We start from the raw sequence: 24,196 nt of genomic DNA on the forward strand, positions 1-24,196 counted from the left end.
ATGTCATTTAAAGTAAAAAGTAGTCTCTTATGAATAAGTATAGAGACTCCTCTTTGTCTACTGTTATAAGAGGCAGAATAAACCTGATTTAAGTTCATGCCAATAAGTAATTTTTCTTCAGATTTTTGTAGGTGGGTTTCTTGTAGGAGACAAATGTCTGCTTTTAATTTTGAAAAATGGTCTAAGATTTTTATTCTTTTTGCCTGTGAGCGAGTGCCACACACATTCCAGGAGACCAGAGTTAGTTTATGCATATAGACAGTTTAAGTTCAGCCTTGGATGTAGAGCTATGTGAGCAGCTTCCTAATATTGGTATGTTATGAAATAAACTCAGTCTACTGATAACGTTGGATGGGTGTATAGCAGGGTTTAAATCTATGATGGGTGTGGATAACAAGACTGTAAAACATGTCAAACGTGAGCACAAAAAAAACAAAGAACACTGGTGCCTCGACATATATAACACACAAAAGATTTACATAGGGAGTTTGTGTGGGGGGAGAGGGGAGGTGTGAGTTTAGGTGGTTAGGGGAAGTAGAGGGAGGGGAGGTAGACAAAAAGGTGAACAGAAGGGGGTCAAACATAAAACAGTGAGCCATTATTATAAGTAGCCATAGAGAGATTAAATACATATACACATAGACATACCTTCATATATATACACACAATATATACATTATTTATAGTAAATAAACGAAGCTCTTTCTTTTCACCATACTGATCAGAACAGCCAGGGAGTGGTATTGGGGTCCCGGTACAGTTGGCCGTCAATATAAAGTTTATCTACAACCAAGGTAGACCTTTTACCCTTCTGTCTGTTCTGCTTCAGTATGGGAAACAATACCTTCCGCCGCTCATTGATCTCTCTCGGGAATTGATCGTTCATTCCAAAAGAGGTCCCTTTAAGCTCCCGTCCTTTACTTTTAACTAATTCTTTCTGTTTAAAATGTTCGAATTTAGCGATAATAGGACGGGATTTATTGCTTCTACGGGCTCCGAGCCTGTGAACGCGGTGAAAGGAAATATTATTCACCGTTTCCTGGGGAATTTTTAAAGCCGTTGTCATAAATTTCTTAATTTCTGTCTCCGGATTATCTGTGGTGCTTTCAGAGATTCCTGAAAATATTAAATTGTCCCGCATACTACGGGATTGGACATCCAGTACAGTTTCTTTAAGCGCTTTATTCTCCCTTTTAATCGTTTCCAGCTCGGTTGTAACTGCGGAAAAGTTAGAACGTAGTTCCGCGTTGTCCAGTTGGAGCTCACTTACCTGTTGATAGGCGTTCTCCAAACTTACCTTCAGGTCTCGAATCTCGTCGCGGAGGACGCTGAGAACATCTAACTTTTTATTTATACCGCTGGGAAACTTACTGCTGGGCAATTTACTGCTGCAACTTACTGCTGGGCAACTTACTGCTGCAACTATCTGCTGGGCAACTTACTGCTAGGCAACTTACTGCTGCAACTTACTGCTGCATCTTACTGCTGCAATTTACTACTGGGCAACTTACTGCTGCAACTATCTGCTCAGCAAATTACTGCTGCAACTTACTGCTGGGCAATTTTATTGCTGCAACTTATTGCTGGACAACTTACTGGTGCAACTATCTGCTTGGCAACTTACTGCTGCAACTATCTGCTTGGCAACTATCTGCTGGGCAACTATCTGCTGGGCAACTGACTGCTGGGCAACTTACTGCTGCAACTTTCTGCTGGACAACTTACCCGATTTTGGGTGTTGCTGGTTGCTGGTGTTGCTGGTTGCTGATTGTTGATGTTGCTGGTTGCTGATGTTGCTAGTTGACGGTTGCTGATGTTGCTGGTTGCTGATGTTGCTGGTTGCTGATGTTGTTGGTTGCTGGTATTGCTTGTTGCTGATGTTACTGGTTGCTGATGTTGCTGGTTGCCAGTTGCTGGTTGTTGATGCTGCTGGTTGCTGATGTTGCTGGTTGCTGGTGTTGCTGGTTGTTGATGTTGCTGGTTGCTGATGTTGCTAGTTGACGGTTGCTGATGTTGCTGGTTGTTGATGCTGCCGGTTGTTGATGTTGCTGGTTGCTGATGTTGCGAGTTGACGGTTGCTGATGTTGCTGGTTGTTGATGCTGCCGGTCGTTGATGTTGCTGGTTGCTGGTTGCTGATGTTGCTGGTTGCTGATGTTGCTGGTTGCTGATGTTGCTGGTTGCTGGTGTTGCTGGTTGTTGATGTTGCTGGTTGCTGATGTTGCTAGTTGACGGTTGCTGATGTTGCTGGTTGTTGATGCTGCCGGTTGTTGATGTTGCTGGTTGCCGGTTGCTGATGTTGCTGGTTGCTGATGTTGCTGGTTGCTGGTTGTTTTCAACTCTTCTTCATTCTTTTCTCTGAAATTTGACTTTTAAATGTTCTTTCCTCTTCCTGATCCTGTTTCTACTCATCAGCTGAGTCTTAATGAGGAAAGACTTAACGAGACTTCAGAGAAATTCTCTGCTGCTGTTTGATTGGTCCTCATAAAGAGCTGGCCTCTGACTGGCTGGAGGTTCAACTCAGAGAGAGCTCTTCATTAGAAGTAGGGTTAATTAAATATGCAAATGAGCTCCAGCTTCCTACAGCTTCAGTGGTTCCTGTTTATGAGCTCAGAGGCAGCTGATTGGTTTGACAGGACGAGCTCCTAATGAGCTGAGAGAAGCTGCTGGAAACAGAAAGCAGGAGGAAACATTAGAGCTGTAATCTGTGGTGGAGTTCCTCTGGGTTCCGTTGTTGGTTCTTTATGTTCTTAAATAAAACTTTATGTATTTTATTCATTATCTGTAATTAATATTTAAAGTTCTCTGATTAATGAACCTGGAGTTAAAATTCAGTTTTAAATTGTCTTCTGGAAACACTTTGACTCAAATGTTCCAGATCTTAGAACGTGTTCTCGCTGACATAGAACCCAGAAATGCTGCAAATATTTACATTTACGGTATTTTCTTAAAAGTCAGAACAGAACCAGGTGGAACCCACTTTGTTTTTAGGAGAACATTTCTTCATATCTGAAGGAACGTGTTTGTAACCAGTATAAGAGGAATAGGAGAATAGATAGATAATAGGAATCGGGACCAGAATCAGAAGATTTAAAGGGATGGCATGGAGCCCAGATGCTGAACAACCAAAGTGAAATATGACACAGACACTGCAACTAGAAAACACAGTTTGTATTGAAAAAAAAAACAAAAATTGCAGCTGCTTCCCTTTACAGAAACACCATTTAAGGGCAGCTGTGGATCAGGTGGTAGAGCAGGTCGTCCAATGATCGAAGGGTCGGCGGTTCGATTCCCGCTCTGACCTAGTCATGTGCTGTTGTGTCCTTGGGCAAGACACTTTACCCGCCTTCCCTCCAGTGCTGCTCTCACACTGGTGTATGAATGCGTGTGAATGTTGGTGGTGGTCAGAGGGGCTGTAGACGCGGATTAACAGCCACGCTTCCATCAGTCTGCCCCAGGACAGCTGTGGCTACAAATGTAGCTTACCACCACCAGAGTGAGAATGTGTGAGTGAATAATGGATTCATTGTGAAGCACTTTGAGTGCCAAGAAAAGCACTATATAAATGTAATCCATTATTATAAAGTAGATCATGTCCAATCTGAAGTTTTTGTCCTTTCGTCCTCAGTCCAAATAGTTTGTTTGCCTGTGCTGTGTGACACACACCCACAACACAGTTCAATCCTTCTGCACGTCACACCTGTAGGTTGGTTCTTTTGGGCAGTGGCTCGCCATCCACTAATGGAGTTCTTCAAAGTTCTTCCAGGAATCCCCAGCAGAGTTTAGGAGACTTCAGTTCTCACACTAGTGCAATCTGGTATTGGAATCCTACTCAAAAAACCTGACCTATGGGCAAGGTCAGAATTCAATCACCATTTTTGTTTGAACAAAATAATTGCAAATTATCTCTCATCTCATTTCTCATCTTGTCAAACATAGTGCTATTTCACACACTCACTTCAAAAATATTATCACCGGTTTTAACTAGTTTTTTCAAGTTAACGGTTGACATCATGAATTTAGACACCTCAGGAAAAGTAATTAACCTTGTGCACAGTACACAACACACAATGATTGTTCACCTGAAAATATGAACGTATGAGATATGAATACACCGCGTTTCACATTCTTTTAACTACCAAACACGTCAGAATGCTAACACGTTTAGCATAAGTCAGTGTAACTTACAATGATAAAAAATTAGCATAGTGGCTAGCGTGATTACATGCCGATTTCAGCTCACCGAAGCCAAACGTCAGACAATAAACGAAGAAATGGCCTCCTCCGGCTCTTAGGTTTCACTCTGGAACATGGATATCTTTGCTTTCTTATTCATACATTTGTACCGGACATGAACAGTGTATCTCTCCCTCTTGCCGCGTGCCGTTCTCTTGTGTGCAACAAAACTTGATTTTAGAGTAACCAAAAAGGGGCGGGACAAACAATCTAATTGGCTGATGTGAAGTGTGCTCACATCAACAATTGGTTGTGCACTCAAGTTTTTACTCAGATCCCACACTCCTGTAACCTGGCAATAGCCAGATTAATAATTGTGTAGTACTTGATAATACTCCACAATATCAATCTGGGACCGCTCCATGTAAATCCGTTCGGAGGAAAGAGGCACGGATTGGACAATGCAACAGTATGTCCCGCCTCTGACAGGTTTGTTTTTAGCCAATCGCGGGATCTTCACAACGAGCGGAGCCAATTGGTAGATTAAACTCTTACCAAAACCTGTAGGTAAAAAAGCACAAACATCTTTACCATCCAGAAATGCACAAAGAGCCTCTCGTTGTTCTTCCTTCAAGGAAGCGATACGAGATTCAGCTAAAACTGACTTAATAGCAGCATCGACACGATCGTTGTCCTCCGTTGTTTGTTTTGATCTACTGTCGTCTTCACACCCGGATATCCCGCCCCACACACAAATACTGCTGCGTGATTGGCCCGAACCAACTTGGTTCTGTACGAACAGTGAATGTGGGAGCGGAGCAAGATGGTTTCTTGAGAGATTTGTGAACTCACAAATATCGCGAGAAATCAACTTGCTGGGAAGGTTAGCAGTCCTGGCAAATCAAATTCACTTTGTATTTTAATGATGTTTTAAACTTCACTGTGCAGAGTTCTAACTATTTAAAGGTTTTAACTATTTCTATATATAATAACTATTTATTTATTTTGCTAGAGTTTCAAATGTCAGCTTTTATGTACTCTAGTTTATTTCTTTGTCTAGTAGTCTACTGTGGGCTACATGTTTCTGAAGGTTCTATGAGGCGTTTAAAGAACCAGTGATTAAAGAACCCCTGACTGAAACGTTCTCTGTGGAACTTAAAGTAGTGATTCTACTGTTCAAAGAGACATTCTGTTCTGGAACTGACTGGAGGTCCCACAGAGAACTTCACCCAGAACCTTAGAACCAGCTGCCTGACTACCATCCTGCTCTCTGACTGGTCAGATCTGGGTTCTAGGTCTGTTCCATCAGCTGTTGGGATTCAGGAACTCTGGAGAGCCCAGTCTGAGTTCTGGCTGGAAGTCATGAACCTCCTCAGGAGTCCACTGTTCTACTGCAGCTTTAGAACATCTAGAGAACCAGCCATATGTTGAGGAACCTCACTGTGAAATTCAGAGACACTGGAGGAGGAAACAGCAGCTGGTTTGTCTGATGGAGAACAGTCTGTGAAGGGTTCTAGATAAAGATCTGGAGGAACTCAGTGGATTCATGACCTCTTCAGTGATGAAGATCAGAGGAGAAAGAGGAAGAGGACGAGGAAGAGGACGAGGAGGAGGACGAGGAAGAGGAGGAGGAAGAGGAAGAGGAGGAGGAAGAGGAGGAGGAAGAGGACGAGGAAGAGGAGGAGGAAGAGGACGAGGAAGAGGAGGAGGAAGAGGACGAGGAGGAGGAAGAGGAGGAGGACGAGGAAGAGGACGAGGAAGAGGACGAGGAAGAGGAAGAGGAGGAGGAAGAGGAGGAGGACGAGGAAGAGGAAGAGGAAGAGGAAGAGGAGGAGGAAGAGGAGGAGGACGAGGAAGAGGACGAGGAAGAGGACGAGGAAGAGGAAGAGGAAGAGGAGGAGGAAGAGGAAGAGGAGGAGGAAGAGGAGGAGGAAGAGGACGAGGAAGAGGAAGAGGAGGAGGAAGAGGAAGAGGAAGAGGACGAGGAAGAGGAAGAGGAGGAGGACGAGGAAGAGGAGGAGGAAGAGGAGGAGGAAGAGGAGGAGGACGAGGAAGAGGAAGAGGAAGAGGAGGAGGACGAGGAAGAGGAGGAGGACGAGGAAGAGGAAGAGGAAGAGGAAGAGGAAGAGGAGGAGGAAGAGGTGTCGGGTTTCATTTACTGTGAAGAGGAGATGATGGACTCCTCATTATCTCCTCTAATTACCTCCTTCTGCACCTCCTCTGGACACAACCTGGTTCCACACTGACACACACTGGTGTGTTATTGTGTTCATGTGTGTTGGTGTGTATAATGGTATTAGTGCGTATTGTTGTGTTGTGTTATTGTTGTGTGTGTGAGCAGCAGTGACTGACGGCTGACATTCAGGTGTTCATCATTAAATGTCAGACTCTGAATATTCCGTCTCTGGGTTTGACCCCGTCTGGCTGCCGTAGAAACACCAGCCTGATGGAGAACCTGGACCTGGTTTTGCTCTGGTTCTGGTCCAGACTGAAGGAGACCCTGGACCTGGTTTTACTCTGGTTCCGGTCCAGACTGAAGGAGACCCTGGACCTGGTTTTAGCGGTTGAGCCATGAGATCTTCATAAGGAGGAAACATCTGGAAGCAAAGATCTAGAAACTGACAAGAGCTCAAACTGAATGAACTGGTCCTGGAACAGCACCGAGCAGGAAAACCAGTCCAGAACTGATCCAGAATAGGTCTAAAGCCAGTCCAGAACTTGTCCAGAACTTTGTCTGATACTAAGCCTAAACCCAGTCCAAACCAATCCATTCAGAACATCCACCAGTCCAAGTTCTGCAGAACTTTGAGCTTCAGTCCAGTTTAATCTGTGGTTTCTATGAAGACAGAAACAATCCGACCAGAGCCAGAACTGGTTTGTTTCTGGAAGAACCGGATCCGTTCAGACTGAAGGTGACGTTGCAGAAACGTTCTTAAAGAACCGACAGAAAAGGTTTAACATGAAGGAGATTTAAGATCAGAACTGAACATCTGGAACACATCTGGACTCCAGCTGGTCCTGGACCTGCTCAGCCTCTGTTCACTCTGTGTGTTACTGTGTGTTACTGTGTGTTACTGTGTGTTATTGTGTATTATTGTGTGTTCCAGCTGGTGCTCCGTCCTCCAGGCTGTGCTTCCATCTGACATCCAAACATTCAAACTCAACACTTTTCATCGTTTGCAGAATCACACATTTAGTCTCCTCTACAGACACACAATCAGTGTTTGTGTGTGTGTGTGTGTGTGTGTGTGTGTGTGTGTGTGTGTGTGTGTGTGTGGTCAGATGTGTTTGGGCCTGTCGCTCTAATTATCACCAAATGCTGGACAGGTTTTTACTAATTAGCATCAGCGGCTGGTTTTGAACATGGAGCTAATTAACAGCTATTATGACTGAAACACACACACTCTCACTCTCTCTCTCTCTCTCTCTCTCTCTCTCTCTCTTTTATTATTTTAATTTAATCAGCAGAAAACCAGTTTTCAGGTAATGATAAATAATAAACTGAAGAAAATGCAGAAATTAAATCAGAAACGTCCCAAAGAGTCCACATTTAATATTATAACATCATAAGTGCAGGAAAATTCACCTCAAATCTCAGAAGATAAAACACCTGTCTAAAAAAGTGTTCATAAAAGAATTTTCACAAGTCACAATATTAAAAAAATAGCAATATTCAGTTCAACAGAAATTCTGTTTAATAAATGTCCAAAGATATAAATAGAATTATTGAACATGTCTGGAAGTATTACATTATTCAGAAATATCAACAAAATGTTCATAATTTTTATTAAAATATCAACTAAATGTTCAGAAAATCTTATTAAAATGTGAGAAAATGAGTAGCGTGTGTCTTAAAGGAGAGGAACATCTTTGTAAAATGTTCCACGGTAATCAAACCTCCAGAGAACGTCAGCAGAGATCATGACGGGTTTTTATTCTGCGGGTTCCTGGATGTCTGAACACGGAAATGAGAACGTCTGCTTCACTTCCACACACATCCTCTAATTAATGCCAGGAACATGCAGGAAACACGCACAGAACATGATTAGAACATGCAGTAATGAGACGGAACAACACGGAAAGGTCAGAGCAAGAACACGCAACAAACGATTAACGCTGTAAACAAACAAACAAACAAACAAACAAACAAACAAACAGACGGCATGAAGAGAGAACAAGACAAGGACAACACCAAAACATGCAGAGAACATGTAGAGAACATGCAGAGAACACACAGAGAACATGGCGAGAACATGGAGAGAACACGCATAGAACACGCAGAGAACATGGAGAGAACATGGAGAGAACATGGAGAGAACATGAAGAAAACATGGAGAGAACACACATAGAACACGCAGAGAACATGGAGAGAACACGGAGAGAACATGGAGAGAACATGGAGAGAACATGCAGGGAACATGAAGAGAACATGGAGAGAACACGCATAGAACATGCAGAGAACATGGAGAGAACACGGAGAGAACATGGAGAGAACATGCAGGGAACATGAAGAAAACATGGAGAGAACACACATAGAACACGCAGAGAACATGGAGAGAACACGGAGAGAACATGCATAGAACATGGAGAGAACACGGAGAGAACATGCATAGAACATGCATAGAACATGGAGAGAACATGGAGAGAACACGCATAGAACACGCAGAGAACATGGAGAGAACACGGAGAGAACATGCATAGAACATGGAGAGAACACGGAGAGAACATGCATAGAACATGCATAGAACATGGAGAGAACATGGAGAGAACACGGAGAGAACATGCATAGAACATGGAGAGAACACGGAGAGAACACGCATAGAACATGCAGAGAACATGGAGAGAACATGCAGGGAACATGAACAGAACATGGAGAGAACACGCATAGAACACGCAGAGAACATGGAGAGAACATGGAGAGAACATGGAGAGAACATGCAGGGAACATGAAGAAAACATGGAGAGAACACACATAGAACACGCAGAGAACATGGAGAGAACACGGAGAGAACATGGAGAGAACATGGAGAGAACATGGAGAGAACACGCATAGAACACGCAGAGAACATGGAGAGAACATGGAGAGAACATGGAGAGAACATGGAGAGAACATGCAGGGAACATGCATAGAACATGGAGAGAACATGGAGAGAACATGCAGGGAACATGAAGAGAACATGCAGAGAACACACAGAGAACATGGAGAGAGCACACAGAGAACATGCAGAGAACATGGAGAGAACACGCATAGAACATGCAGAGAACATGGAGAGAACATGCAGGGAACATGAAGAGAACATGGAGAGAACACGCATAGAACACGCAGAGAACATGGAGAGAACACGGAGAGAACATGGAGAGAACATGGAGAGAACATGCAGGGAACATGATGAAAACATGGAGAGAACACACATAGAACACGCAGAGAACACGGAGAGAACATGGAGAGAACATGCATAGAACATGCATAGAACATGAAGAGAACATGGAGAGAACACGCATAGAACACAAAGAGATCATGCAGAGAACATGGAAAGAACACATATAGAACATGAAGAGAACACACAGAGAACATGCAGAGAACATGGAGAGAACATGCAGAGAACACACAGAACATGCAGAGAACATGGAGAGAACATGCATAGAACATGCAGAGAACATGGAGAGAACACGCATAGAACATGCAGAGAACATGGAGAGAACACACATAGAACATGCAGAGAACATGCAGAGAACACACATAGAACATGCACAGAACACACATAGAACATGCACAGAACACACATAGAACATGCACAGAACACACATAGAACATGCAGAGAAGATGGAGAGAACACGCATAGAACACAAAGAGAACATGCAGAGAACATGGAAAGAACACATATAGAACACGCAAAGAACATGCAGAGAACATGGACAGAACACGCATAGAACACGCAGAGAACATGGAGAGAACATGGAGAGAACACGCAGAGAACATGGAGAGAACATGCATACAACAAGCAGAGAACATGGAGAGAACATGGACAGAACATGGAGAGAATACGCATATAACACGCAGAGAACATGCATAGAACAAGCAAAGAACATGCCGAGAACATGGAGAGAACACACATAGAACACGCAGAGAACATGGAGAGAACATGGAGAGAACATGCATAGAACAAACAGAGAAAATGCAGAGAACATGGACAGCAGCGTGTTGCCGTCTCACAGCTTCTCTGGTGTCCAATCACAGCAGAGGTCAGAGGTCAGTGTCCAGCAGGCTAACGCTAACCGCTAAATGATGAAGCTATTGATTGATATTAATGTCAAGGGCTGCTCAGTGGTTGGATCATTACTGACGGCTGAAATCTTTATTAAAAAAATGACCTGAGTACAGGCGTGTGTTCTGCATGTGTAAGTTGATGGTGACCTAAATAGAGCCTGTCCTCAAACAAAAAATGACCACATAGGTCGTCTGTACACGCCCGTATTACGACCGAGTGTTACGTTTTGACGTTAAGCGACCTCTAGCGGTTGAGTAAATATCGACACTCCGGTGTCGCAGGTGAAAAGTCACCATGAACAAACTTTGCATTCCTTTTCCCTGTAGGGGCGCTAACGTGAATACGCTCTCATGGGTCGTATTCCGGTGCACGTTACATACCACCTGTGTGGTCGTATGAATTGGAGGACTTGTTGCCTAAATACAGTGCCTTGTGAAAGTATTCGGCCCCCTTGAACTTTTCAACCTTTCGCCACATTTCAGGCTTCAAACATAAAGATATAAAATTCTAATTTTTTGTCAAGAATCAACAACAATTGGGACACAATCGTGAAGTTGAATGAAATTTATTGGATATTTTAAACTTTTTTAACAAATACAAACCTGAAAAGTGGGGCGTGCAATATTATTGGGCCCCCTTGCATTAATACTTTGTAGCGCCACCTTTTGCTGCAGTTACAGCTGCAAGTCTCTTGGGGTATGTCTCTATCAGTTTTGCACATCCAGAGACTGAAATTCTTGCCCATTCTTCCTTGTAAAACAGCTGGAGCTCAGTGAGGTTGGATGGAGAGCGTTTGTGAACAGCAGTCTTCAGCTCTGCCCACAGATTCTGGATTGGATTCAGGTCTGGACTTTGACTTGGCCATTCTAACACCTGGATACGTTTATTTGTGAACCATTCCATTGTAGATTTGGCTTTATGTTTTGGATCATTGTCCTGTTGGAAGATAAATCTCCGTCCCAGTCTCAGGTCTTTTGCAGACTCCAACAGGTTTTCTTCCAGAATGCTCCTGTATTTGGCTCCATTCATCTTCCCATCAATTTGAACCATCTTCCCTGTCCCTGCTGAAGAAAAGCAGGCCCAAACCATGAGGCTGCCACCACCATGTTTGACAGTGGGGATGGTGTGTTCAGGGTGATGAGCTGTGTTGCTTTTACGCCAAACATATGGTTTTGCATTGTGGCCAAAAAGTTGGATTTTGGTTTCCTCTGACCAGAGCACCTTCTTCCACATGTTTGCTGTGTCTCCCAGGTGGCTTGTGGCAAACTTCAAACCAGACTTTTTATGGATATCTTTGAGAAATGGCTTTCTTCTTGCCACTCTTCCATAAAGGCCAGATTTGTGCAGTGTACGACTGATTGTTGTCCTATGGACAGACTCTCCCACCTCAGCTGTAGATCTCTGCAGTTCATCCAGAGTGATCATGGGCCTCTTGGCTGCATCTCTGATCAGTCTTCTCCTTGTTGGAGGTGAAAGTTTAGAGGGACGGCCGGGTCTTGGTAGATTTGCAGTGGTCTGATACTCCTTCCATTTCAATATGATTGCTTGCACAGTGCTCCTTGAGATGTTTAAAGCTTGGGAAATCTTTTTGTTTCCAAATCCGGCTTTAAACTTCTCCACAACAGTATCTGGGACCTGCCTGGTGTGTTCCTTGGTCTTCATGATGCTCTCTGCACTTTAAACAGAACCCTGAGACTATCACAGAGCAGGTGCATTTATACGGAGACTTGATTACACACAGGTGGATTCTATTTATCATCATCAGTCATTTAGGACAACATTGGATCATTCAGAGATCCTCACTGAACTTCTGGAGTGAGTTTGCTGCACTGAAAGTAAAGGGGCCCAATAATATTGCACGCTCCACTTTTCAGTTTTTTATTTGTTAAAAAAGTTTAAAATATCCAATAAATTTCATTCCACTTCACGATTGTGTCCCACTTGTTGTTGATTCTTGACAAAAAATTAGAATTTTATATCTTTATGTTTGAAGCCTGAAATGTGGCGAAAGGTTGAAAAGTTCAAGGAGGCCGAATACTTTCACAAGGCACTGTATGTCGCGGGTAGTGGGAATCGATGGGACTCAGAAACACCCCCACAGTTTAATCAGTTGTTCCTTGGATCATTTCTGATGGATAAGTCCTGATAAGTCCTCAGAGGTGGATTTGTAGTAGGATCACAATCAGCTGATGTAGTGTTCACTGGTTGTCGTGGTTCGAGTGACACCATGCCGCTATCTGATAATGATACAGAAATCTTTAACCAATGAACAGAAATCTTATCTGAAGACACAAGGGTCTAGGAACTCTCGACAGGGAGGTAGGCGGGCTAAAAGGTTGTCTTTCAAATCACTCTGTAGCAATCGGGTAGGTATACAACCAATCAGCGCAACGAATAGGCTCCTAGAGCGCCGGAAATCAGAGGACGCGGTAGTTTGATGAAGCCTTATTTATACAGTCAATGGGTGAAGCTCAAGCATATTACAGACATGTTAACAGAAAGATTATTCAGAGTCGATGCTAATGGAGCTCAACGACTGTTGTTGTTTTTGTTTTCGACCCTGGCAGAGAATTAAATTCGTTGCTGTGGGTTTTCTAAAGCGGCTAGGCTACAGAAATCTAGTTTGTCTGCAGCAGCTGCTGGAAAGTAAAGATGAACCTGAGACACAAGAAATGACTCGGATCACATTAACGGCTGGAGCTGCAGTAAATCACACACACTCACTAACACACTCACACACACTCACTAACACACACACTCAGTAACTCTCTCTCTGAGTACATTACCGTCAGTAGAAGTCGTCCTCTCACTACATTTTCTACCTCATAGAGCTTATTAACTCAGACAGACAGTGTGTGTGTGTGTGTTCAGATTTAGTGTGTGTGTTCAGATTTAGTGTGTGTTTTCAGATTTAGTGTGTGTGTTCAGATTTAGTGTGTGTGTGTGACTTTTGTTCGTAGTGGAGATAAATTTGCGTCCTAATTTCCTGCTCGTAAATATGAGCAGTAATAGACTGGAACAGAAGAGAGAGAGAGAGAGAGAGAGAGAGAGAGAGAGAGAGAGAGAGAGAGTGTATGTGTGTGTGTGTGTGTGTGTGTGTTTCAGGTGTTCCTATCTGATACAAATTTAAGCTTTAATCTGTCGTTGTGTAGATTTATGACCTGGATGACTCCGTTCAGAGATAATAGAGGATGGAGGAGGAGATGGAGGAGGAGATGGAGGAGGAGATGGAGGAGGAGGTGGAGGAGGAGGTGGAGGAGGAGGTGGTGGAGGAGGTGGGGGAGGAGGTGGAGGAGGAGATGGAGGAGGAGGTGGAGGAGGAGATGGAGGAGGAGGTGGAGGAGGAGATGGAGGAGGAGGTGGAGGAGGAGGTGGAGGAGGAGATGGAGGAGGAGGTGGAGGAGGAGGTGGAGGAGGAGGTGGAGGAGGAGATGGAGGAGGAGGTGGTGGAGGAGGTGGGGGAGGAGGTGGAGGAGGAGATGGAGGAGGAGGTGGAGGAGGAGATGGAGGAGGAGGTGGAGGAGGAGGTGGAGGAGGAGGTGGAGGAGGAGATGGAGGAGGAGGTGGAGGAGGAGGTGGTGGAGGAGGAGATAGAGGAGGAGGTGGAGGAGGAGGTGGAGGAGGAGATGGAGGAGGAGGTGGAGGAGGAGGTGGTGGAGGAGGTGGGGGAGGAGGTGGAGGAGGAGATGGAGGAGGAGGTGGTGGAGGAGGTGGGGGAGGAGGTGGAGGAGGAGATGGAGGAGGAGGTGGTGGAGGAGGTGGGGGAGGAGGTGGAGGAGGAGGTGGAGGAGGAGGTGGAGGAGGAGGTGGTGGAGGAGGTGGGGGAGGAGGTGGAGGAGGAGGTGGAGGAGGAGGTGGTGGAGGAGGTGGAGGAGGAGGTGGAGGAGGAGGTGGAGGAGGAGATGGAGGAGGAGGTGGAGGAGGAGGTGGAGGAGGAGGTGGTGGAGGAGGAGATGGAGGAGGAGGTGGAGGAGGAGGTGGAGGAGGAGATGGAGGAGGAGGTGGAGGAGGAGGTGGAGGAGGAGGTGGTGGAGGAGGTGGGGGAGGAGGTGGAGGAGGAGATGGAGGAGGAGGTGGTGGAGGAGGTGGGGGAGGAGGTGGAGGAGGAGGTGGTGGAGGAGGTGGGGGAGGAGGTGGAGGAGGAGATGGAGGAGGAGGTGGAGGAGGAGGTGGTGGAGGAGGTGGGGGAGGAGGTGGAGGAGGAGGTGGAGGAGGAGGTGGTGGAGGAGGTGGGGGAGGAGGTGGAGGAGGAGATGGAGGAGGAGGTGGAGGAGGAGGTGGAGGAGGAGGTGGAGGAGGAGGTGGTGGAGGTAGAGGAGACAGAGAAGGTGGAGGAGGAGTTAGAGGAGGAAGTGGGGGAGGAGGTGGAGGAGAAGATGGAGGAGGAGAATGGTCCCGTTCTTCTTGAATTACTGCATTAAATTCTTCTAAATCTGAATCAGACCTTCTGATAATCCATCACAGATCTTCAGTCATGTCCAGGGATTGATCTGGCCCCTCTCAGACCTGGATACTGAGCTCCTGCAGCCAAGTTCTATTGGTCCTGGATGGGTTCTACTGATCCTGGATGGGTTCTGCTAGTCCTGGATGGGTTCTACTGATCCTGGATGAGTTCTACTGGTCCTGGATGAGTTCTGCTGGTCCTGGATGGGTTCTGCTAGTCCTGGATGGGTTCTACTGGTCCTGGATGGATTCTGCTGATCCTGGATGAGTTCTACTGGTCCTGGATGAGTTCTACTGATCTTGGATGGGTTTTGCTAGTCCTGGAGGAGTTCTACTGGTCCTGGATGAGTTCTACTGATCCTGGATGAATTCTACTGGTCCTGGATGAGTTCTACTGATCCTGGATGGGTTCTCCTAGTCCTGGATGGGTTCTACTGATCCTGGATGGGTTCTGCTAGTCCTGGATGGGTTCTACTGATCCTGGATGAGTTCTACTGATCCTGGATGGGTTCTCCTAGTCCTGGATGGGTTCTACTGATCCTGGATGGGTTCTGCTAGTCCTGGATGGGTTCTACTGATCCTGAATAAGTTCTACTGGTCCTGGATGAGTTCTACTGATCTTGGATGGGTTCTGCTAGTCCTGGAGGAGTTCTACTGGTCCTGGATGAGTTCTACTGATCCTGGATGAATTCTACTGGTCCTGGATGAGTTCTACTGATCCTGGATGGGTTCTCCTAGTCCTGGATGGGTTCTACTGATCCTGGATGGGTTCTGCTAGTCCTGGATGGGTTCTACTGATCCTGAATAAGTTCTACTGATCCTGGATGGGTTCTGCTAGTCCTGGATGGGTTCTACTGATCCTGGATGAGTTCTACTGGTCCTGGATGAGTTCTACTGATCCTGGATGGGTTCTGCTAGTCCTGGATGGGTTCTACTGATCCTGGATGAGTTCTACTCACCCTGGATGGGTTCTGCTAGTCCTGGATGAGTTCTACTATTCCTGGATGGGTTCTACTAGTCCTGGATGGGTTCTGCTAGTCCTGGATGAGTTCAAGGAGCATTAACTGGTAGAACATCCAGTTAGACCTCCACAGAATAGAGCAGAAGGGAGCACGTGGGTTTGGAGAATGGAACAATACTTGGCTGAGTTCAATGAGATGACCACCACCAGTAGCACCATGATACTGCCTCCACCATGCATGACAGCAGGTCCTGTCCATGCTGGAGATGATGCTTCTCCTGGTCTTCTATAGCCTCACATTAGCAGGTGGAAGATGAAGCTGGAAACTGGACTCATCAGACCACAGAATCTTCTTCCACTTCCTGTCTGTCCAGTTCTTGGGGCTAACCTCTGTCTCTGGCTGTGTCCGAAATGGCATACTAACGTACTACTCATACTAAGTGTGACGTCAAAATAAGTATGTAGTGCGTTCACATTAGATAGTATGAAAAGCCTGAGTACGCGAGAAATACCCGGATGTATACTATTTCCGGAAAATTTTTAAGTATGCGCGGTGACCACACTAGTCATACTCAACCGCCCCATAATGCTTTGCAAGCTATCCACCGAAATGGAAGCCTCCGCGGGATATGTGGCCTGACCGGGGCGATTTTTATTTTATTTTATGTGGTTAAGTAGTCATCCTAATCACCCCACAGATTTGAGAAATAGGCGTTTTCTGATCAATGTTTTAAATTTGTCAGACGCCTCACAGCGTGCTACTGAATGCTAGCAGCTAGTTGCAGCAGCTCGCTTTGCATACAGAACAAGTAGCAGCTACCTCCAGTAGCCTGCAGCTACAATTGAAACGATTCACATAATCTGGCTAATAACTGCATGAGGAGTGCCGGCTTGAAATTACCACATTAATTATGCGACTGTTTGTTAGCATAAAATCGACCTGAAGCCGACATTCAGCCGAGATATTTGATAGCCGTACTTCCGGTTTTTGTCGTCGGAGGTTTGAAATGCATTATGGGAAACGTAGTAGTATACTACAGTGTGAACGGTCTGCATTCTAATCATACTTATAGTACGTAGTATACAGTATATACTCATTGAGAATGTAGTATGTAGTACGTTAGTATGCGATTTCGGACACAGCCTCTGATTGATCATGTTCTTCTAGACAGCCTTGTAGGACCTTCAGCCATGATCTAAAGTCTGGTGGAACACTGGACACCAGTTTGGTTTGACCACTGCTGCTGGAGCTCCTGTGATGTCTTCAGTGGTTTTCCTGTGGATCAGGATGAGGTCATTTCTTACTGTAGAAGCTCTCTGACATCCAGATGTTGGTTGGTCTGTTTTCTGCTGAAGGACTCACCCAATGAGCCAAGGCTAAAAGTTTCTGATGTATCTTTATGACACCAATCAGTTTTCAGTTTTTAATGTCATGTTTAGGATGTGTTTAGTATTCTGGCTGTGACTGGATGAAAAGGAACGACACTGAAGACCTCAGAGTGGTTCTGAATGCAGGATGTCATAAATGATGGGATGTCTGAAAACTGTTTAACATTGCTGGAGGTTTAATGATGCTTCAGATTCATCACTGATCAGCAATAAGCTAGCCTGATCAATACCTGATCAATACCTGATCAATACCTGATCAATACCTCATCTGTGTGTCTGCAGGTTCTTCCTCAAGTTCTTCCTCAAGTGTAACCAGAACTGTTTGAAAAACGCAGGAAACCCACGAGACATGAGGAGGTTTCAGGTAAAACACACACAAACACACACACACACACACACACACACACACACACACACACACAGACACACACACACACACACTCAGATGAATTCATTTCCCTAAAGGGCAGAGACTCCACTGTTCCCATCATGCACTGCAGCAGGGCGGCCTGAGGCTTATTGCTTTACAGATAAAATATGAGAGGTCATAAAGACTGTCTGTCTGTCTATATATAAATATATATCCATCCTTAATAAAAAAAAAACATGTACAGCTCCATAATCAGTCCATATTTTCCTGTTGATCCACCACAGATAAACTTTGTAACTCATGAAACTAGCTTCATAATTCTGTGATTATTTCTCCATTAATCAGCTGTTTGTCTCTAAAACACCAGAAAATGTTTAAAATGAGGAGAGGAAAGAAACCAGGAAATACTGAGTGGAGGAGCTGAAACCACAGAAGTTCGACTGATGTAATGAATGTTTTGATGATTTAAACCCATTATTAGACCAGCTGGTAGATCAGACCGTCTGAGGAAAACTAAACCTGAAGTTAAATCAGAAAATAAAACAGGTTTTCTCTTTAAGTCAAACTGAAAATTCTTCCTCAGCTGAAGTTTGTTTTGTGAAATTTTAAAGAAAACAATAATTCTTCAGTTTGGTGTTTATTCAGATTAGCTAATAACCTGACCAGTGACTTATTGATCACTGTTTAATAAAAGTTTAAATATTGACTAAAAAGTTAATGAAAAAGGTAATGCTTTAAAATATGACAATGTTTTATGATGGAGTTTAAAATGGGACAATAAATGCTTTAAAATGTTAAATATTGATCATAAATAACACTAAAAACAATGATTACTGACTGAAATTAGAAACACATGATTGTAAATGATTAAACCAGGTCCACACTGAGACTCCTGGATGGATTTAAACTGATCTGGCATCAGTTTCTACCAGAACTCAGATGTTCATCCATTCATCCATCCATTCATCCATTCTCCACACACCACTTTATCCTCACTAGGGTCATGGGGGGTGCTGGGGGGTGCTGGAGTCTATCCCAGCTGACTTGGGTGAAGGCAGGGGACACCCTGAACAGGTCACCAGTCTGTCACAGGGCTGAACTCAGATGTTTCTCCTCCTAAATGTTATGGTTCTATCTGCTGGACTGATGAAGTTCTGAGGATCAGAAATGATGGGAAAAAATCCATTAAAAAGTGATAAATCTGGACCCACCTCTGTGGACTTCAAGGACCTGGAATGTTCTAAGTGAGACTAAACTTAAAGACTGGAAGCAGGAAAGGAGAACGTCCCCTGGAGAAAGTTCTAGAGTAGACCTACCGACAACTGGAGAAAGTTCTAGAGTAGACCTACTGACAACTGGAGAAAGTTCTAGAGTAGATCTACCGACAACTGGAGAAAGTTCTAGAGTAGACCTACTGACAACTATAGAAAGTTTTAGAGTAGACCTACCGACAACTGGAGAAAGTTTCAGAGTAGACCTACCGACAACTGGAGAAAGTTCTAGAGTAGACCTACTGACAACTGTACAGTTGTCAGTAGGTCTACTCTTGAACTTTCTCCAGGGCACGTTCTCCTCTATGGACTTCAAGAACCTGGAACTCTGGAAATATTCCCAGTCTGAAGGTAGAACTCTGATCACTGATAAAGGTATTTGAGATGAAGAACCAGATGTTCTGAGGAGGTTCTGGAGGAACTTTATGAAGATCTAACTGATTTATATTTAATAATCCTGTTTCTCTTCTGCAGCAGTAAAATAAACTGGATGTTAACCAGAGGAGGCTTTAAACAGACACTTCCTCTTTGCACACACACACACACACACACACACACACACACACACACACACACACACACACACACACACACACACACACACACACACACATCCAGGTGGATCAGGCGTTTAACAGGAGGAGGCAGACAGGTGAAGTCAGGTGAAGCCTGTGGACTGGGCTGTGGTTGTCGTGGTGACAGCAGGTGAAGGATGTGCTGGTTAGTCACCGTGGCGACAGAGAGGACACCTCTACTCTCTCTGAGTGACCTTCTGCTCCGTCGCCATGGATCAACGGCAACAACCTCACCACGGCAACCAGCCGCGGATGATGAATGGCCACAAGCTGCCGCCTGTCAGGGAGGCTGTGGCGTCACAGGGGGCGGAGCTCCAGGACAGATCATCTGGTGATGTCATCAGTTTACAGCAGGATGTCAAACTGATCCTAGTCCAGTCTGATCTCCAGTAGAACCACAGCAGAATAACCTGTAAAGAACCACAACTCCTCATGGTTCCTGATGTTCACATTTCAGGAGTTATCTTTTTGCTAAACATCAACAACCTGACATTTATCAAGAAAAATAACATCAGCATTCATCCTCAGTTTATCATTTCCACATCACAACTTCCAGATCACAGAGTGTCTACAAAGGAACACAACATTTAGTCATCTGGAACTGAACAATCGAGGATTTACTTTAAACAGACAAAAACTACAAAAACTAGACACAAAAAGACAAAGGAACAATGAACAATCTAGTATTCTATTTCATGATCAGCACAACTTGTCACGGTCAGATCTAAAATGTCTTCAAATGGTGAAAAATGAGGATTGGAGATTCCTCAACGTCCTGTTTTGATCTCCAGTTTACCATCAGAGGAGAGAAACCAGAAAATATTCACTGAAGGAGCTGAAATCACAGAATTCAGATGATTTATCTTTAAATGACTCAAACGGACTCCGGCTTCCTCCCACAGTCCAAAAACATGCTGAGGTTAATTGGTTACTCTAAATTGTCCGTAGGTGTGAATGTGAGTGTGATTGTGTGTCTGTATATGTAGCCCTGTGACAGACTGGTGACCTGTCCAGGGTGTCCCCTGCCTTCACCCGAGTCAGCTGGGATAGACTCCAGCACCCCCCATGACCCTAGTGAGGATAAAGTGGTGCATAGAGGATGGATGGATGGATGGATGACTCAAACGGACTGATTGTTAGAAAGGTTGAAGATTAACGTCTGATAACTGAACAGCTCTGCTCTCCAACATTGACCTTTAGCTTCCATCAGGACAGAGTCAGCAGACTAACTGTCCATCAGAGAATCACACTCCTGAAAGCTCCCTCCAGATGTGTTCCTCTGTAGGTTCTAAGTGAAAGTTCCCTCCAGATAGGTTCCTCTGCAGGTTCTAAGTTCCTTTTAGATTTGTTCCTCTGCAGGTTCTAAGTGAAGGCTCCTGTGTCTGCAGGTGGTGGTGTCTACAACGGTCAATGTTGACGGCCATGTTCTCGCCGTCTCTGACAACATGTTTGTACACAACAACTCCAAACATGGCCGCCGAGCCCGGAGACTGGACCCGTCTGAAGGTACGGAGCTTTTATTCCTTCATCTAATCACATCTGCTCATGTTCTAATGCTGCTGTAGGGAAAGAATGACAAAACCTCCAACATGGAGGGATCCAGAACAGGAACCCTGAGGAACTTAAAGGTTCTTATCTGAAGAACAAGGAGTTCAAATCATCTTCCACTGCAATAAATTTGGAGCTCAAAGAGAGACATGAATAACTGCAGTGTTGCTTTAAACTACACAGTGTTATATTAAAGTGTACAGTTTTATACTAAACTGTACAGTGTTACTTTTGACTGTGCAGTGCTCCGTTGAAACGTGTTAAATGCTAAACTCTGTGTTATTTAAACGGTTAGCTGGTGCGAACGTGCAGCTAACAGGTTAGCTCCGCTGGAACTAGTGGTGGGGTTTAGCTGCCAGAGTTCAGCAGGTTCCTGACTGGATCCTGTGATCAGATTATTCTGCAGCGTCTGAACCTGAGCAGCTCTCTGAGGCTGTAATTTGGTCTTTGAAGAGAAATCACTGAGTGGCTTGTGGGTAGGAAGACCAGACGCCTCCTCGTCCCCAGAGAGGACAGTGTGAGTGTGAGAGTGTGTCTTTTCTCGGGCCGTTCAACCCCTTTAATTGCCCTCCTAATTAAAGACAGTAACCATGGAAACCACCCCTCCCAATCAGAGCGCAGCGGAGTCCCGTGGGTTTGAACCCTCTCGTTTTACCACCTCTCTGTTCTGTTCTGGTGTTTCTGCAGATTTATTGCAGAAACTCTCACATTGGAGAAGCAGCCTCTATGTTTGAGACATTTAAACAGTTCAGGTGGAGAACAACCAGGAGACCTCGAGTCTTCATCACGTTTACTGTTAGACTCACCTTCTAAAACCAGTCAGACCAGTTAAAGCTTTTAATGGCTCCTATAGACAACAAAACCGAATTTACTGAGTTTGCTTCTTTGGCCCTAGAAAGTTCCTGTCAGTGAACACAATGTTTATATCAGTGGAACCTGTTGTGAGGAAAGTTTGACAAGACGAAAAACCAGTTATTGAAATTTCACTCATTTCAGTGCACGTACAGAAACATTCAGTAAAAATTACTCTCAGGTGTTGTTAAGTTAAACCTGAAGACAACATGAAGCATCTTGCAGCTCTGTTCATCTACCACCAGCATCCAGACCTCTATGAACATCTTCACCTCTATGAACATCCAGACCTCTATGAACATCCAGACCTCTATGAACACCGAGTCCTCTATGAACATCTAGACCTCTATGAACATCCAGATCTATATGAACATCCAGACCTCTATGAACATCCAGACCTCTATGAACATCTGGACCTCTATGAACATCTAGATCTCTATGAACATCTAGACCTCTATGAACATCTAGACCTCTATGAACACCCAGACCTCTATGAACACCGAGTCCTCTATGAACATCTAGACCTCTATGAACATCCAGATCTATATGAACATCCAGACCTCTATGAACATCCAGACCTCAATAAACATCTAGACTTCTATGAACACGAACATCTATACCTCCATGAACTTCTACACCTCTGTGAACATCCAGACCTCTATGAACATCTAGACCTCCATGAACATCTAGACCTCTGTGAACATCTAGACCTCTGAGAACATCTAGACCTCTATGAACACCAACATCTAGACCTCCATGAACATCCAGACGTCTGTGAACAGCTAGACCTCTATGAACATCTAGAACTTGATGCACACCAACATCTATACCTCCATGAACATCTAGACCTCTATGAACATCCAGACCTCTATGAACATCTAGACCTCTATGAACATCCAGACGTCTGAGAACATCTAGACCTCTATGAACACCAACATCTAGACCTCCATGAACATCCAGACGTCTGTGAACAGCTAGACCTCTGTGAACATCTATACCTCCATGAACATCTAGACCTCTATGAACATCTAGACCTCCAAGAACATCTAGACCTCTATGAACATCCAGACCTCTATGAACATCTAGACCTCCAAGAACATCTAGACCGCTATGAACATCCAGACCTCTATGAACATCCAGACCTCTATGAACATCTAGACCTCTATGAACATCTAGACCTCTGTGAACACAAACACCTAGACCTCTGTGAACATCTAGACCTCTGAGAACATCTAGACCTCTATGAACACCAACATCTAGACCTCCATGAACATCCAGACGTCTGTGAACAGCTAGACCTCTGTGAACATCTAGACCTCTATGAACATCTAGAACTCGATGCACACCAACATCTAGACCTCTGAGAACATCTAGACCTCTATGAACACCAACATCTAGACCTCCATGAACATCCAGACGTCTGTGAACATCTAGACCTCTATGAACATCCAGACCTCTATGAACATCTAGACCTCTATGAACACCTGGACCTCTATGAACACCTAGACCTCTATGAACACCTGGACCTCTATGAACACCTAGACCTCTATGAACACCTGGACCTCTATGAACACCTAGACCTCTATGAACATCTAGACCTCTATTAACATCCAGACCTCTATGAACATCTAGACCTCTATGAACACCAACACCTAGACCTCCATGAACATCTAGACCTCTATTAACACCAACACCTAGACCTCCATGAACATCTAGACCTCTATGAATATCCAGACCTCTATGAACATTTAGACCTCTATGAACATCCAGACCTCTATGAACTCCAGGTTCTGGTTCCTACCAATGGTTTCACATCAGCATTTAGTCTAAACATCTAAGAATCTTCCCCTCATCAGATTTTACTGATGTTAGAGCCTCATCAGTTGGTAAAATGTCAACCAAAGACTGTGTTTTCGTATAAACATGGATCCATCCATAGATAAACAAATATAGGAACATTATGGAGACACTAGACCACCTTTGTTTGTACTTTAAAAATACTGCACTTTTTTCCCATTTTAAAGCATCAGTAATTAAACTGATCCTCTGCTGGATCCACTCTGTCATCCTGACCTGATGACGCTGTTCTGTCTGGTAGTTACAGTGCCTTGTGAAAGTATTCGGCCCCCTTGAACTTTTCAACCTTTCGCCACATTTCAGGCTTCAAACATAAAGATATAAAATTCTAATTTTTTGTCAAGAATCAACAACAAGTGGGACACAATCGTGAAGTTGAATGAAATTTATTGGATATTTTAAACTTTTTTAACAAATAAAAACCTGAAAAGTGGGGTGTGCAATATTATTGGGCCCCCTTGCATTAATACTTTGTAGCGCCACCTTT

The 24,196-nt window shown here is 44.4% G+C and overlaps 1 protein-coding gene across 7 annotated transcripts in view; it reads left to right on the forward strand.

Moving 5' to 3' along the window:
• ebf3a (EBF transcription factor 3a) overlaps window positions 1-24,196 on the forward strand; it is a 75,639-nt gene that overhangs the window by 20,771 nt on the left and 30,672 nt on the right. For all 7 annotated transcript variants that reach the window (XM_051939555.1, XM_051939554.1, XM_051939553.1 and 4 more), the window contains exons 7-8: window positions 17,519-17,600; window positions 20,841-20,958. In XM_051939555.1, the coding sequence (XP_051795515.1) occupies window positions 17,519-17,600; window positions 20,841-20,958 (200 nt within the window). The remainder of the gene's footprint in view (window positions 1-17,518; window positions 17,601-20,840; window positions 20,959-24,196) is intronic.

The sequence above is a fragment of the Acanthochromis polyacanthus genome, chromosome 19 (assembly GCF_021347895.1).
Source record: "Acanthochromis polyacanthus isolate Apoly-LR-REF ecotype Palm Island chromosome 19, KAUST_Apoly_ChrSc, whole genome shotgun sequence".
NCBI classification, from domain to species: domain Eukaryota; kingdom Metazoa; phylum Chordata; class Actinopteri; family Pomacentridae; genus Acanthochromis; species Acanthochromis polyacanthus.